Source organism: Salvelinus namaycush, chromosome 4 (genome assembly GCF_016432855.1).
Source record: "Salvelinus namaycush isolate Seneca chromosome 4, SaNama_1.0, whole genome shotgun sequence".
NCBI lineage: Eukaryota > Metazoa > Chordata > Actinopteri > Salmoniformes > Salmonidae > Salvelinus > Salvelinus namaycush.
In genome coordinates, this window is record NC_052310.1 from 81149132 (window position 1) to 81165831 (window position 16700).

Sequence of the window (16700 nt, forward strand, 5' to 3'; positions counted from 1 at the left end):
GAACTATGACTGATGTGTGGTTAGATACCTAGCTGAATGAACTATGACTGATGTTTGGTTAGACACCTAGCTGAATGAACTATGACTGATGTGTGGTTAGATACCTAGCTGAATGAACTATGACTGATGTGTGGTTAGATACCTAGCTGAATGAACTATGACAGATGTGTGGTTAGACACCTAGCTGAATGAACTATGACTGACGTGTGGTTAGATACCTAGCTGAATGAACTATGACTGATGTGTGGTTAGACACCTAGCTGAATGAACTATGACTGATGTGTGGTTAGATACCTAGCTGAATGAAGTATGACAGATGTGTGGTTAGACACCTAGCTGAATGAACTATGACTGATGTGTGGTTAGATACCTAGCTGAATGAACTATGACTGATGTGTGGTTAGATACCTAGAAGAATGAACTATGACTGACGTGTGGTTAGATACCTAGAAGAATGAACTATGACTGATGTGTGGTTAGATACCTAGCTGAATGAACTATGACTGATGTGTGGTTAGATACCTAGCTGAATGAACTATGACTGACGTGTGGTTAGATACCTAGCTGAATGAACTATGACTGACGTGTGGTTAGATACCTAGCTGAATGAACTATGACTGATGTGTGGTTAGACACCTAGCTGAATGAACTATGACTGATGTGTGGTTAGATACCTAGCTGAATGAACTATGACTGATGTGTGGTTAGGTACCTAGCTGAATGAACTATGACTGACGTGTGGTTAGACACCTAGCTGGATGAACTATGACTGATGTGTGGTTAGATACCTAGCTGAATGAAGTATGACTGACGTGTGGTTAGACACCTAGCTGGATGAACTATGACTGACGTGTGGTTAGATACCTAGCTGGATGAAGTATGACTGATGTGTGGTTAGACACCTAGCTGGATGAACTATGACTGACGTGTGGTTAGATACCTAGCTGAATGAACTATGACTGATGTGTGGTTAGATACCTAGCTGAATGAACTATGACTGATGTGTGGTTAGATACCTAGCTGAATGAAGCATGACTGACGTGTGGTTAGACACCTAGCTGGATGAACTATGACTGACGTGTGGTTAGATACCTAGCTGAATGAAGTATGACTGATGTGTGGTTAGATACCTAGCTGAATGAACTATGACTGATGTGTGGTTAGATACCTAGCTGAATGAACTATGACTGACGTGTGGTTAGATACCTAGCTGAATGAACTATGACTGATGTGTGGTTAGATACCTAGCTGAATGAACTATGACTGATGTGTGGTTAGACACCTAGCTGAATGAACTATGACTGATGTGTGGTTAGATACCTAGCTGAATGAACTATGACTGATGTGTGGTTAGGTACCTAGCTGAATGAACTATGACAGATGTGTGGTTAGACACCTAGCTGAATGAACTATGACTGACGTGTGGTTAGATACCTAGAAGAATGAACTATGACTGACGTGTGGTTAGATACCTAGAAGAATGAACTATGACTGATGTGTGGTTAGATACCTAGATGAACGAACTATGACTGATGTGTGGTTAGATACCTAGCTGAATGAAGTATGACTGACGTGTGGTTAGACACCTAGCTGGATGAACTATGACTGACGTGTGGTTAGATACCTAGCTGGATGAAGTATGACTGATGTGTGGTTAGACACCTAGCTGGATGAACTATGACTGATGTGTGGTTAGATACCTAGCTGAATGAACTATGACTGATGTGTGGTTAGATACCTAGCTGAATGAACTATGACTGATGTGTGGTTAGATACCTAGCTGAATGAAGCATGACTGACGTGTGGTTAGACACCTAGCTGGATGAACTATGACTGACGTGTGGTTAGATACCTAGCTGAATGAAGTATGACTGATGTGTGGTTAGATACCTAGCTGAATGAACTATGACTGATGTGTGGTTAGATACCTAGCTGAATGAACTATGACTGACGTGTGGTTAGATACCTAGCTGAATGAACTATGACTGACGTGTGGTTAGATACCTAGCTGAATGAACTATGACTGATGTGTGGTTAGACACCTAGCTGAATGAACTATGACTGATGTGTGGTTAGATACCTAGCTGAATGAACTATGACTGATGTGTGGTTAGGTACCTAGCTGAATGAACTATGACTGACGTGTGGTTAGACACCTAGCTGGATGAACTATGACTGATGTGTGGTTAGATACCTAGCTGAATGAAGTATGACTGACGTGTGGTTAGACACCTAGCTGGATGAACTATGACTGACGTGTGGTTAGATACCTAGCTGGATGAAGTATGACTGATGTGTGGTTAGACACCTAGCTGGATGAACTATGACTGACGTGTGGTTAGATACCTAGCTGAATGAACTATGACTGATGTGTGGTTAGATACCTAGCTGAATGAACTATGACTGATGTGTGGTTAGATACCTAGCTGAATGAAGCATGACTGACGTGTGGTTAGACACCTAGCTGGATGAACTATGACTGACGTGTGGTTAGATACCTAGCTGAATGAAGTATGACTGATGTGTGGTTAGATACCTAGCTGAATGAACTATGACTGATGTGTGGTTAGGTACCTAGCTGAATGAACTATGACAGATGTGTGGTTAGACACCTAGCTGAATGAACTATGACTGACGTGTGGTTAGATACCTAGCTGAATGAACTATGACTGATGTGTGGTTAGACACCTAGCTGAATGAACTATGACTGATGTGTGGTTAGATACCTAGCTGAATGAAGTATGACAGATGTGTGGTTAGACACCTAGCTGAATGAACTATGACTGATGTGTGGTTAGATACCTAGCTGAATGAACCATGACTGATGTGTGGTTAGATACCTAGAAGAATGAACTATGACTGACGTGTGGTTAGATACCTAGAAGAATGAACTATGACTGATGTGTGGTTAGATACCTAGAAGAATGAACTATGACTGATGTGTGGTTAGATACCTAGATGAACGAACTATGACTGATGTGTGGTTAGATACCTAGATGAACGAACTATGACTGATGTGTGGTTAGATACCTAGCTGAATGAACTATGACTGATGTGTGGTTAGATACCTAGCTGAATGAACTATGACTGACGTGTGGTTAGATAGCTAGCTGAATGAAGTATGATTGACGTGTGGTTAGACACCTAGCTGAATGAACTATGACTGACGTGTGGTTAGATACCTAGCTGAATGAACTATGACTGACGTGTGGTTAGATACCTAGAAGAATGAACTATGACTGACGTGTGGTTAGATACCTAGAAGAATGAACTATGACTGATGTGTGGTTAGATACCTAGCTGAATGAACTATGACTGATGTGTGGTTAGATACCTAGCTGAATGAACTATGACTGACGTGTGGTTAGATACCTAGCTGAATGAACTATGACTGACGTGTGGTTAGACACCTAGCTGAATGAACTATGACTGATGTGTGGTTAGACACCTAGCTGAATGAACTATGACTGATGTGTGGTTAGATACCTAGCTGAATGAACTATGACTGATGTGTGGTTAGGTACCTAGCTGAATGAACTATGACTGACGTGTGGTTAGACACCTAGCTGGATGAACTATGACTGATGTGTGGTTAGATACCTAGCTGAATGAAGTATGACTGACGTGTGGTTAGACACCTAGCTGGATGAACTATGACTGACGTGTGGTTAGATACCTAGCTGGATGAAGTATGACTGATGTGTGGTTAGACACCTAGCTGGATGAACTATGACTGACGTGTGGTTAGATACCTAGCTGAATGAACTATGACTGATGTGTGGTTAGATACCTAGCTGAATGAACTATGACTGATGTGTGGTTAGATACCTAGCTGAATGAAGCATGACTGACGTGTGGTTAGACACCTAGCTGGATGAACTATGACTGACGTGTGGTTAGATACCTAGCTGAATGAAGTATGACTGATGTGTGGTTAGATACCTAGCTGAATGAACTATGACTGATGTGTGGTTAGATACCTAGCTGAATGAACTATGACTGACGTGTGGTTAGATACCTAGCTGAATGAACTATGACTGATGTGTGGTTAGATACCTAGCTGAATGAACTATGACTGATGTGTGGTTAGGTACCTAGCTGAATGAACTATGACACATGTGTGGTTAGACACCTAGCTGAATGAACTATGACTGACGTGTGGTTAGATACCTAGAAGAATGAACTATGACTGACGTGTGGTTAGATACCTAGAAGAATGAACTATGACTGATGTGTGGTTAGATACCTAGATGAACGAACTATGACTGATGTGTGGTTAGATACCTAGCTGAATGAAGTATGACTGACGTGTGGTTAGACACCTAGCTGGATGAACTATGACTGACGTGTGGTTAGATACCTAGCTGGATGAAGTATGACTGATGTGTGGTTAGACACCTAGCTGGATGAACTATGACTGATGTGTGGTTAGATACCTAGCTGAATGAACTATGACTGATGTGTGGTTAGATACCTAGCTGAATGAACTATGACTGATGTGTGGTTAGATACCTAGCTGAATGAAGCATGACTGACGTGTGGTTAGACACCTAGCTGGATGAACTATGACTGACATGTGGTTAGATACCTAGCTGAATGAAGTATGACTGATGTGTGGTTAGATACCTAGCTGAATGAACTATGACTGATGTGTGGTTAGATACCTAGCTGAATGAACTATGACTGACGTGTGGTTAGATACCTAGCTGAATGAACTATGACTGACGTGTGGTTAGATACCTAGCTGAATGAACTATGACTGATGTGTGGTTAGACACCTAGCTGAATGAACTATGACTGATGTGTGGTTAGATACCTAGCTGAATGAACTATGACTGATGTGTGGTTAGGTACCTAGCTGAATGAACTATGACTGACATGTGGTTAGACACCTAGCTGGATGAACTATGACTGATGTGTGGTTAGATACCTAGCTGAATGAAGTATGACTGACGTGTGGTTAGACACCTAGCTGGATGAACTATGACTGACGTGTGGTTAGATACCTAGCTGGATGAAGTATGACTGATGTGTGGTTAGACACCTAGCTGGATGAACTATGACTGACGTGTGGTTAGATACCTAGCTGAATGAACTATGACTGATGTGTGGTTAGATACCTAGCTGAATGAACTATGACTGACGTGTGGTTAGACACCTAGCTGAATGAAGCATGACTGACGTGTGGTTAGACACCTAGCTGGATGAACTATGACTGACGTGTGGTTAGATACCTAGCTGAATGAAGTATGACTGATGTGTGGTTAGATACCTAGCTGAATGAACTATGACTGATGTGTGGTTAGATACCTAGCTGAATGAACTATGACTGACGTGTGGTTAGATACCTAGCTGAATGAACTATGACTGATGTGTGGTTAGATACCTAGCTGAATGAACTATGACTGATGTGTGGTTAGACACCTAGCTGAATGAACTATGACTGATGTGTGGTTAGATACCTAGCTGAATGAACTATGACTGATGTGTGGTTAGGTACCTAGCTGAATGAACTATGACAGATGTGTGGTTAGACACCTAGCTGAATGAACTATGACTGACGTGTGGTTAGATACCTAGCTGAATGAACTATGACTGATGTGTGGTTAGACACCTAGCTGAATGAACTATGACTGATGTGTGGTTAGATACCTAGCTGAATGAAGTATGACAGATGTGTGGTTAGACACCTAGCTGAATGAACTATGACTGATGTGTGGTTAGATACCTAGCTGAATGAACCATGACTGATGTGTGGTTAGATACCTAGAAGAATGAACTATGACTGACGTGTGGTTAGATACCTAGAAGAATGAACTATGACTGATGTGTGGTTAGATACCTAGAAGAATGAACTATGACTGATGTGTGGTTAGATACCTAGATGAACGAACTATGACTGATGTGTGGTTAGATACCTAGATGAACGAACTATGACTGATGTGTGGTTAGATACCTAGCTGAATGAACTATGACTGATGTGTGGTTAGATACCTAGCTGAATGAACTATGACTGACGTGTGGTTAGATACCTAGCTGAATGAAGTATGATTGACGTGTGGTTAGACACCTAGCTGGATAAACTATGACTGACGTGTGGTTAGATACCTAGCTGAATGAACTATGACTGATGTGTGGTTAGATACCTAGCTGAATGAAGTATGACTGACGTGTGGTTAGACACCTAGCTGGATGAACTATGACTGACGTGTGGTTAGATACCTAGCTGGATGAAGTATGACTGATGTGTGGTTAGACACCTAGCTGGATGAACTATGACTGACGTGTGGTTAGATACCTAGCTGAATGAACTATGACTGATGTGTGGTTAGATACCTAGCGGGATGAACTATGACTGATGTGTGGTTAGATACCTAGCTGAATGAACTATGACTGATGTGTGGTTAGATACCTAGCTGAATGAACTATGACTGATGTGTGGTTAGATACCTAGCTGAATGAAGTATGACTGACGTGTGGTTAGACACCTAGCTGGATGAACTATGACTGACGTGTGGTTAGATACCTAGCTGAATGAAGTATGACTGATGTGTGGTTAGACACCTAGCTGGATGAACTATGACTGACGTGTGGTTAGACACCTAGCTGAATGAACTATGACTGACATGTGGTTAGATACCTAGCTGAATGAAGTATGACTGACGTGTGGTTAGACACCCAGCTGAATGAACTATGACTGACATGTGGTTAGATACCTAGAAGAATGAACTATGACTGATGTGTGGTTAGATCCCAAGCTGAATGAACTATGACTGATGTGTGGTTAGATACCTAGCTGAATGAACTATGACTGATGTGTGGTTAGATACCTAGAAGAATGAACTATGACTGACGTGTGGTTAGATACCTAGAAGAATGAACTATGACTGATGTGTGGTTAGATACCTAGATGAATGAACTATGACTGATGTGTGGTTAGATACCTAGATGAACAAACTATGACTGATGTGTGGTTAGATACCTAGCTGAATGAAGTATGACTGATGTGTGGTTAGACACCTAGCTGGATGAACTATGACTGACGTGTGGTTAGACACCTAGCTGAATGAACTATGACTGACATGTGGTTAGATACCTAGCTGAATGAAGTATGACTGACGTGTGGTTAGACACCCAGCTGAATGAACTATGACTGACATGTGGTTAGATACCTAGAAGAATGAACTATGACTGATGTGTGGTTAGATCCCAAGCTGAATGAACTATGACTGATGTGTGGTTAGATACCTAGCTGAATGAACTATGACTGATGTGTGGTTAGATACCTAGAAGAATGAACTATGACTGACGTGTGGTTAGATACCTAGAAGAATGAACTATGACTGATGTGTGGTTAGATACCTAGATGAATGAACTATGACTGATGTGTGGTTAGATACCTAGATGAACAAAGTATGACTGATGTGTGGTTAGATACCTAGCTGAATGAACTATGACTGATGTGTGGTTAGATACCTAGCTGAATGAACTATGACTGACGTGTGGTTAGATACCTAGAAGAATGAACTATGACTGATGTGTGGTTAGATACCTAGCTGAATGAAGTATGACTGACGTATGGTTAGATACCTAGCTGAATGAACTATGACTGACGTGTGGTTAGATACCTAGCTGAATGAACTATGACTGATGTGTGGTTAGATACCGAGCTGAATGAACTATGACTGATGTGGTAAGTGGCAGTAAGCTATGGACAAGAGTGTCAGCAATGAAAATGTTTGTGCAATGTTTAGGCGAGGTCCTACCTTCCGATGCGCTCACGGACGTTCTTGTAGACCTGTGTGAGTTTGGGCTCTAGGTACTGCAGCAGTCTGTGGAGCAGCTCAGGGACCCTCCACTCCTGCTGAGCCAGGCCCCCCTGCAGCACATACAGACGACTGGACAGGAGAGGAGAGTTATACACACACCTAACCCTAACGCTAAGTCAGGCCTCCCTGCAGAGTACACAGAAGACTGGACAGGAGAGAACAATAAAATATAATCATTTGTTTATTGTCCAACAAGGAGAATATTCTTGACTAACAGACAAACATTTTACAGACAAACAAACTATCACCGACCCAGACTCCATAGCTGTGTTCGAATACCCATACTAACATACAGTATACTACATACATAATGGGTATATACACTACATACTATTAGTTCATTTTAGCATACTGTAAACGAACGGTATCCTTTCAGTTGAGCGTACTTCGCCTGTCTACCGGAAGTTGATGCTGTTGCTATGCAACCTCTTGCTAGCTTGTTAGCATTACAAATGACTAGCTAGACTTTTTACGACTTCAGGTGTGTTCGTAAATTCAATCTGGAGTGCGCTCTGGGCGTACGTAAATTCAGGGCGTTGTCAGATTGTCCGTTAGAGAATTTTGAGTGTTTCACTCTCGGAGCATTCAGAGCGCACACTGGACCCTCTGGCCGAGGAGTAGGGTTGATCCGAGCATTCGAATATACTGGCAAGTTCGACGCATTAGTACTAGCCTACTAACGTTAGCTAGCTAGCTAACATACTGGTACATACTGCTGTAATGATATGTTGTGGTTCGTAAGGAAAGTGTAGCTAACAAATTGTCAGTCAACGTAACTTATTTGAAAAGTCATTACTTTATTATATTGCTCAAAATATCTTAACATTTGTCATGATTAGTTAAAGCAATGAAATTGTATCCTTTCTCGTCGGACTTCGGCTCAAATCGGCTGCATATTCGCCGCCATTTTCTTGAAATCTGAAACCGTTGTGAAGCCACGCCCATTCTCTGAAGAATTGTATTATGGGCTCTAAAAGCACGGAAATAGTGTCCACTGCTTGTATACTTCATATTTTGACAAATTTAGTATGACATCTGGGAACTTTTGGCACACTAACTATATCCATACTATGGCCAATAAGCATACCTCATACTCAATTTACATCACAAAAAGTACAGTTAGTATGAGTATTCGAACACAGCTCATCTCTTCCATGCAGGACTAGTCATCTGAGCAGATATGGAGCAGAATAAATACACCCTTCCACACAAACACCAAGACACTGTCTAGGATGAGAATTAAAGGAGGCAAAGTGTTTCCTTACCAGGCATCTACGAAGGATCCCCCCTCCCCGTTGACTGGAGATTCCATCAGCATTTCAAACAACCAGTGGAGCTTCCTGGGGTCTCTGCTCTCCTGTACAACACAACCAACCTAAAGTCAACGTCTGCTCTCCTGTACAACACAACCAACCTAAAGTCAACGTCTGCTCTCCTGTACAACACAACCAACCTAAAGTCAACGTCTGCTCTCCTGTACAACACAACCAACCTAAAGTCAACGTCTGCTCTCCTGTACAACACAACCAACCTAAAGTCAACGTCTGCTCTCCTGTACAACACAACCAACCTAAAGTCAACGTCTGCTCTCCTGTACAACACAACCAACCTAAAGTCAACGTCTGCTCTCCTGTACAACACAACCAACCTAAAGTCAACGTCTGCTCTCCTGTACAACACAACCAACCTAAAGTCAACGTCTGCTCTCCTGTACAACACAACCAACCTAAAGTCAACGTCTGCTCTCCTGTACAACACAACCAACCTAAAGTCAACGTCTGCTCTCCTGTACAATAACAAGGTCAAATGTCAACAGCATGGAAGCAGGAAATTACCAGGCCAGGCAAGTACTAGACAGGAGCTTCAGGAGGCTATTTCTCAATATCTGTACTCAATTCTTCACTCCTCGCCTTTTTCTCAAAATTCATTGGAAGAGAAGATTCAAGTTCCCCTCCCATTCAGGCCTTCTCCTCTAATGCGTTTTGAGAAGGAAACAAGGAGAGGATGCAAATGGGAATAAAGGAACTACCAATTGAGAAAGAACCTGAAAGAAAAGGACTGCTGAATGAGAGGGATGGGAGGGCTAGCAGCTTACACAGGCTGTGGCGATGCAGGTGCCCCAGTCAGCGTAGGTTTCTACAGTGATGTTGTTCAGAGCTGTACGGATCAGAGGACACAGCAGCTCCCACAGACTCTCCACCTGGGAGGGGAACATAGGTCAAAGGTCAAGGACTTAACAAATATTCAACTTTTATTTATCCAGGTAAGTCAGTTAAGAACAAATGCTTATTTGCAACGAGGACCTGGCAAATGGCAAGTGAAATATGTAAAGTTCTGATTATAAGCATGGTGTGTGACCACAGCGTATGTCTCTCTCCCCTACCTTGCCATAGCTCCAGTGTTCCTTCCTCTCCCCTACCTTGCCATAGCTCCAGTGTTCCTTCCTCTCCCCTACCTTGCCATAGCTCCAGTGTTCCTTCCTCTCCCCTACCTTGCCATAGCTCCAGTGTTCCTTCCTCTCCCCTACCTTTCCATAGCTCCAGTGTTCCTTCCTCTCCTCTACCTTTCCATAGCTCCAGTGTTCCTTCCTCTCCTCTACCTTTCCATAGCTCCAGTGTTCCTTCCTCTCCTCTACCTTTCCATAGCTCCAGTGTTCCTTCCTCTCCCCTACCTTGCCATAGCTCCAGTGTTCCTTCCTCTCCCCTACCTTTCCATAGCTCCAGTGTTCCTTCCTCTCCCCTACCTTTCCATAGCTCCAGTGTTCCTTCCTCTCCCCTACCTTTCCATAGCTCCAGTGTTCCTTCCTCTCCCCTACCTTTCCATAGCTCCAGTGTTCCTTCCTCTCCCCTACCTTGCCATAGCTCCAGTGTTCCTTCCTCTCCCCTACCTTTCCATAGCTCCAGTGTTCCTTCCTCTCCCCTACCTTTCCATAGCTCCAGTGTTCCTTCCTCTCCCCTACCTTGCCATAGCTCCAGTGTTCCTTCCTCTCCCCTACCTTGCCATAGCTCCAGTGTTCCTTCCTCTCCCCTACCTTTCCATAGCTCCAGTGTTCCTTCCTCTCCCCTACCTTGCCATAGCTCCAGTGTTCCTTCCTCTCCCCTACCTTGCCATAGCTCCAGTGTTCCTTCCTCTCCCCTATCTTGCCATAGCTCCAGTGTTCCTTCCTCTCCCCTACCTTGCCATAGCTCCAGTGTTCCTTCCTCTCCCCTACCTTACCATAGCCCCAGTGTTCCTTCCTCTCCCCTACCTTTCCATAGCTCCAGTGTTCCTTCCTCTACCCTACCTTGCCATAGCTCCAGTGTTCCTTCCTCTCCCCTACCTTTCCATAGCTCCAGTGTTCCTTCCTCTCCCCTACCTTTCCATAGCTCCAGTGTTCCTTCCTCTCCCCTACCTTTCCATAGCTCCAGTGTTCCTTCCTCTCCCCTACCTTGCCATAGCTCCAGTGTGTTCCTTCCTCTCCCCTACCTTGCCATAGCTCCAGTGTTCCTTCCTCTCCCCTACCTTGCCATAGCTCCAGTGTTCCTTCCTCTCCCCTACCTTGCCATAGCTCCAGTGTTCCTTCCTCTCCCCTACCTTTCCATAGCCCCAGTGTTCCTTCCTCTCCCCTACCTTTCCATAGCTCCAGTGTGTTCCTTCCTCTCCCCTACCTTTTCATAGCTCCAGTGTTCCTTCCTCTCCCCTACCTTTCCATAGCTCCAGTGTTCCTTCCTCTCCCCTACCTTTCCATAGCCCCAGTGTTCCTTCCTCTCCCCTACCTTTCCATAGCTCCAGTGTTCCTTCCTCTCCCCTACCTTTCCATAGCTCCAGTGTTCCTTCCTCTCACCTACCTTGCCATAGCTCCAGTGTTCCTTCCTCTCCCCTACCTTGCCATAGCTCCAGTGTTCCTTCCTCTCCCCTACCTTGCCATAGCTCCAGTGTTCCTTCCTCTCCCCTACCTTGCCATAGCTCCAGTGTTCCTTCCTCTCCCCTACCTTGCCATAGCTCCAGTGTTCCTTCCTCTCCCCTACCTTTCCATAGCTCCAGTGTTCCTTCCTCTCCCCTACCTTGCCATAGCTCCAGTGTTCCTTCCTCTCCCCTACCTTGCCATAGCTCCAGTGTTCCTTCCTCTCCCCTACCTTGCCATAGCTCCAGTGTTCCTTCCTCTCCCCTACCTTGCCATAGCTCCAGTGTTCCTTCCTCTCCCCTACCTTGCCATAGCTCCAGTGTTCCTTCCTCTCCCCTACCTTGCCATAGCTCCAGTGTTCCTTCCTCTCCCCTACCTTGCCATAGCTCCAGTGTTCCTTCCTCTCCCCTACCTTGCCATAGCTCCAGTGTTCCTTCCTCTCCCTACCTTTCCATAGCTCCAGTGTTCCTTCCTCTCCTCTACCTTGCCATAGCTCCAGTGTTCCTTCCTCTCCCCTACCTTTCCATAGCTCCAGTGTTCCTTCCTCTCCCCTACCTTTCCATAGCTCCAGTGTTCCTTCCTCTCCCCTACCTTTCCATAGCTCCAGTGTTCCTTCCTCTCCCCTACCTTTCCATAGCTCCAGTGTTCCTTCCTCTCCCCTACCTTTCCATAGCTCCAGTGTTCCTTCCTCTCCCCTACCTTTCCATAGCTCCAGTGTTCCTTCCTCTCCCCTACCTTTCCATAGCTCCAGTGTTCCTTCCTCTCCCCTATCTTTCCATAGCTCCAGTGTTCCTTCCTCTCCCCTACCTTTCCATAGCTCCAGTGTTCCTTCCTCTCCCCTACCTTTCCATAGCTCTAGTGTTCCTTCCTCTCCCCTATCTTTCCATAGCTCCAGTGTGTTCGTTCCTACCTTGCCATAGCTCCAGTGTGTTCGTTCCTACCTTGCCGTAGCTCCAGTGTGTTCGTTCCTCTCCCCTACATTGCCATAGCTCCAGTGTTCCTTCCTCTCCCCTACCTTTCCATAGCTCCAGTGTTCCTTCCTCTCCCCTACCTTTCCATAGCTCCAGTGTTCCTTCCTCTCCCCTACCTTTCCATAGCTCCAGTGTTCCTTCCTCTCCCCTACCTTTCCATAGCTCCAGTGTTCCTTCCTCTCCCCTACCTTTCCTTTGCTCCAGTGTTCCTTCCTCTCCCCTACCTTTCCATAGCTCCAGTGTTCCTTCCTCTCCCCTACCTTTCCATAGCTCCAGTGTTCCTTCCTCTCCCCTACCTTGCCATAGCTCCAGTGTTCCTTCCTCTCCCCTACCTTTCCATAGCTCCAGTGTTCCTTCCTCTCCCCTACCTTTCCATAGCTCCAGTGTTCCTTCCTCTCCCCTACCTTGCCATAGCTCCAGTGTTCCTTCCTCTCCCCTACCTTGCCATAGCTCCAGTGTTCCTTCCTCTCCCCTACCTTGCCATAGCTCCAGTGTTCCTTCCTCTCCCCTACCTTGCCATAGCTCCAGTGTTCCTTCCTCTCCCCTACCTTGCCATAGCTCCAGTGTTCCTTCCTCTCCCCTACCTTGCCATAGCTCCAGTGTTCCTTCCTCTCCCCTACCTTGCCATAGCTCCAGTGTTCCTTCCTCTCCCCTACCTTTCCATAGCTCCAGTGTTCCTTCCTCTCCCCTACCTTGCCATAGCTCCAGTGTTCCTTCCTCTCCCCTACCTTGCCATAGCTCCAGTGTTCCTTCCTCTCCCCTACCTTGCCATAGCTCCAGTGTTCCTTCCTCTCCCCTACCTTGCCATAGCTCCAGTGTTCCTTCCTCTCCCCTACCTTTCCATAGCTCCAGTGTTCCTTCCTCTCCCCTACCTTGCCATAGCTCCAGTGTTCCTTCCTCTCCCCTACCTTGCCATAGCTCCAGTGTTCCTTCCTCTCCCCTATCTTTCCATAGCTCCAGTGTGTTCGTTCCTACCTTGCCGTAGCTCCAGTGTGTTCGTTCCTACCTTGCCGTAGCTCCAGTGTGTTCGTTCCTACCTTGCCGTAGCTCCAGTGTGTTCGTTCCTACCTTGCCATAGCTCCAGTGTGTTCGTTCCTACCTTGCCGTAGCTCCAGTGTGTTCGTTCCTACCTTGCCATAGCTCCAGTGTGTTCGTTCCTACCTTGCCGTAGCTCCAGTGTGTTCGTTCCTACCTTGCCATAGCTCCAGTGTGTTCGTTCCTACCTTGCCGTAGCTCCAGTGTGTTCGTTCCTACCTTGCCATAGCTCCAGTGTGTTCGTTCCTACCTTGCCGTAGCTCCAGTGTGTTCGTTCCTACCTTGCCGTAGCTCCAGTGTGTTCGTTCCTACCTTGCCATAGCTCCAGTGTGTTCGTTCCTACCTTGCCGTAGCTCCAGTGTGTTCGTTCCTACCTTGCCGTAGCTCCAGTGTGTTCGTTCCTACCTTGCCGTAGCTCCAGTGTGTTCGTTCCTACCTTGCCGTAGCTCCAGTGTGTTCGTTCCTACCTTGCCGTAGCTCCAGTGTGTTCGTTCCTACCTTGCCATAGCTCCAGTGTGTTCGTTCCTACCTTGCCGTAGCTCCAGTGTGTTCGTTCCTACCTTGCCGTAGCTCCAGTGTGTTCGTTCCTACCTTGCCGTAGCTCCAGTGTGTTCGTTCCTACCTTGCCGTAGCTCCAGTGTGTTCGTTCCTACCTTGCCGTAGCTCCAGTGTGTTCGTTCCTACCTTGCCGTAGCTCCAGTGTGTTCGTTCCTACCTTGCCGTAGCTCCAGTGTGTTCGTTCCTACCTTGCCGTAGCTCCAGTGTGTTCGTTCCTACCTTGCCGTAGCTCCAGTGTGTTCGTTCCTACCTTGCCGTAGCTCCAGTGTGTTCGTTCCTACCTTGCCGTAGCTCCAGTGCTTGCTGCCTCTGATCAGTCCAGAGGTGATCTCTGCTACACAGCGCTGTTTACTCTCGTGTGTGTCGGCCACCAGACGCTCCATGTGTGGTTTCAACAGGGGCAGGAAGGCATCGTTGAAGTTCCGGAACAGACCCTGAGGGATAGAGGAGAGGAATAAAACAGTGTTAGGGAAGCCTGATTCTTAACTAGGGTTGCCATATTAGAAATCCTGGTTGGAGGATTCTGGATTTCCTGCTTATTCTGGGAAACTTCCAGACGCGTTTTCTAGAAAACTGGGGATTTTGGGTTACCAGTTACCAGTACAGAGTCAATGTGCAGGTGTACGAGGTAATAACTCGTCTATATACAGGGAGTACCAGTACTAAGTTGATGTGCACATGTACGAGGTAAAAACGTGGGAATTTATTATTAATATTAACACATGGGATAAACAAACGTACAGTCAATTACACAATTGATAGAGAACACAATAGAAAAATCTATGTACAGTGTGTGCAAATGTAGTAAGATTAGGGAGGTAAGGCAATAAATAGGCCAGAGTGGCGAAATAATTACAATTTGCATTAACACTGGAGTGAAAGATGTACAGATGTAAATAGAGATACTGGGGTGCAAAAAGAGAAAAAATAAATCATTTTGGGAATGAGGTAGTTGGGTGTGCTATTTACAGATGGGCTGTGTACAGGTGCAGTGATCGGTAAACTGCTCTGACAGCTGATGCTTAAAGTTAGTGAGGGAGATATAAGTCTCCAGCTTCAGTGATTTTTGCAATTCGTTCCAGTCATTGGCAACAGAGAATTGGAAGGAAAGGCGGCCAAAAGAGGAGTTGGCTTTGGGGATGACCAGTGAAATATACCTGCTGGAGCGTGCACCACGGGTGGGTGCTGCTATGGTGACCAGTGAGCTGAGATAAGGTGGGGCTTTACCTAGGAAAGACTTATAGAAGACCTGGAGCCAGTGGGTTTGGCGACGAATATGAAGCGAGGGCCAGCCAACGAGAGCATACAGGTCGCAGTTGGGGGTAGTATATGGGGCTTTGGTGACAAAACGGATGGCACTGTGATAGACTGCATCCAATTTGCTGAGTAGAGTGTTGGATTCTATTCTGTAAATTACATCGCCGAAGTCAAGGATCGGTAGGATAGTCCGTTTTACCAGGGTATGTTTAGCAGCATGAGTGAAGGAGGCTTTGTTGCAAAATAGGAAGCCGATTCTAGATTTAATTTTGGATTGGAGATGCTTAATGTGAGTCTGGAAGAAGAGTTTACAGTCTAACCAGAGACCTAGGTATTTGTAGTTGTCCACATATTCTAAGTCAGAACCGTCCAGAGTAGTGGGTGCTAGTCGGGCGGGCGGGTGCGGGCAGCGATCGGTTGAAAAGCATGCATTTAGTTTTACTAGCATTTAAGAGCAGTTGGAGGCCACGGAAGGAGAGTTGTATGGCATTGAAGCTCATCTGGAGGTTTGTTAACACAGTGTCCAAAGAAGGGCCAGAAGTATACAGAATGGTGTTGTCTGCGTAGAGGTGGATCAGAGAATCACCAGCAGCAACAGCGACATCATTGATATATACAGAGAAAAGAGTCGGCCAGAGAATTGAACCTTGTGGCACACCCATAGAGGCTGCCAGAGGTCCGGACAACAGGCCCTCTGATTTGACACACTTAACTCAAAGCAAATTTCTCTTTGAAAAAGCTAGCCTTTCCTTTCCTAACTGCATGTGTATATTCGTTCCTAACTTCCCTGAAAAGTTGCATATCACGGGGGCTATTCGATGCTAATGCAGTACACCACAGGATGTTTTTGTGCTGGTCAAGGGCAGTCAATTCTGGAGTGAACCAAGGTCTATATCTGTTCTTAGTTCTACATTTTTTGAACGGGGCATGCTTATTTAAGATGGTGAGGAAATCACATTTAAAGAATAACCAGGCATCCTCTACTGACGGGATGAGGTCAGTATCCTTCCAGGATACCCAGGCCAGGTCGATTAGAAAGGCCTGCTACCCGAAGTGTTTTAGGGAGCGTTTGACAGTGATGAGGGGTGGTCGTTTGACAGCGGACCCATTACGGACGCAGGCAATGAGGCAGTGTTCGCTGAGATCCTGGTTGAAGACAGCAGAGGT

The 16700-nt window shown here is 45.6% G+C and overlaps 1 protein-coding gene across 2 annotated transcripts in view; it reads right to left on the reverse strand.

The window, feature by feature from the left end:
- The window catches only part of LOC120046850 (proteasome activator complex subunit 4B-like), a 106864-nt gene that overhangs the window by 21863 nt on the left and 68301 nt on the right, over positions 1-16700 (reverse strand). For both annotated transcript variants that reach the window (XM_038992407.1, XM_038992406.1), the window contains 4 exons: positions 14558-14710; positions 9925-10029; positions 9095-9186; positions 7767-7898 (listed from right to left, as the gene is read on the reverse strand). In XM_038992407.1, coding sequence (XP_038848335.1) covers positions 7767-7898; positions 9095-9186; positions 9925-10029; positions 14558-14710 — 482 coding nt within the window. The remainder of the gene's footprint in view (positions 1-7766; positions 7899-9094; positions 9187-9924; positions 10030-14557; positions 14711-16700) is intronic.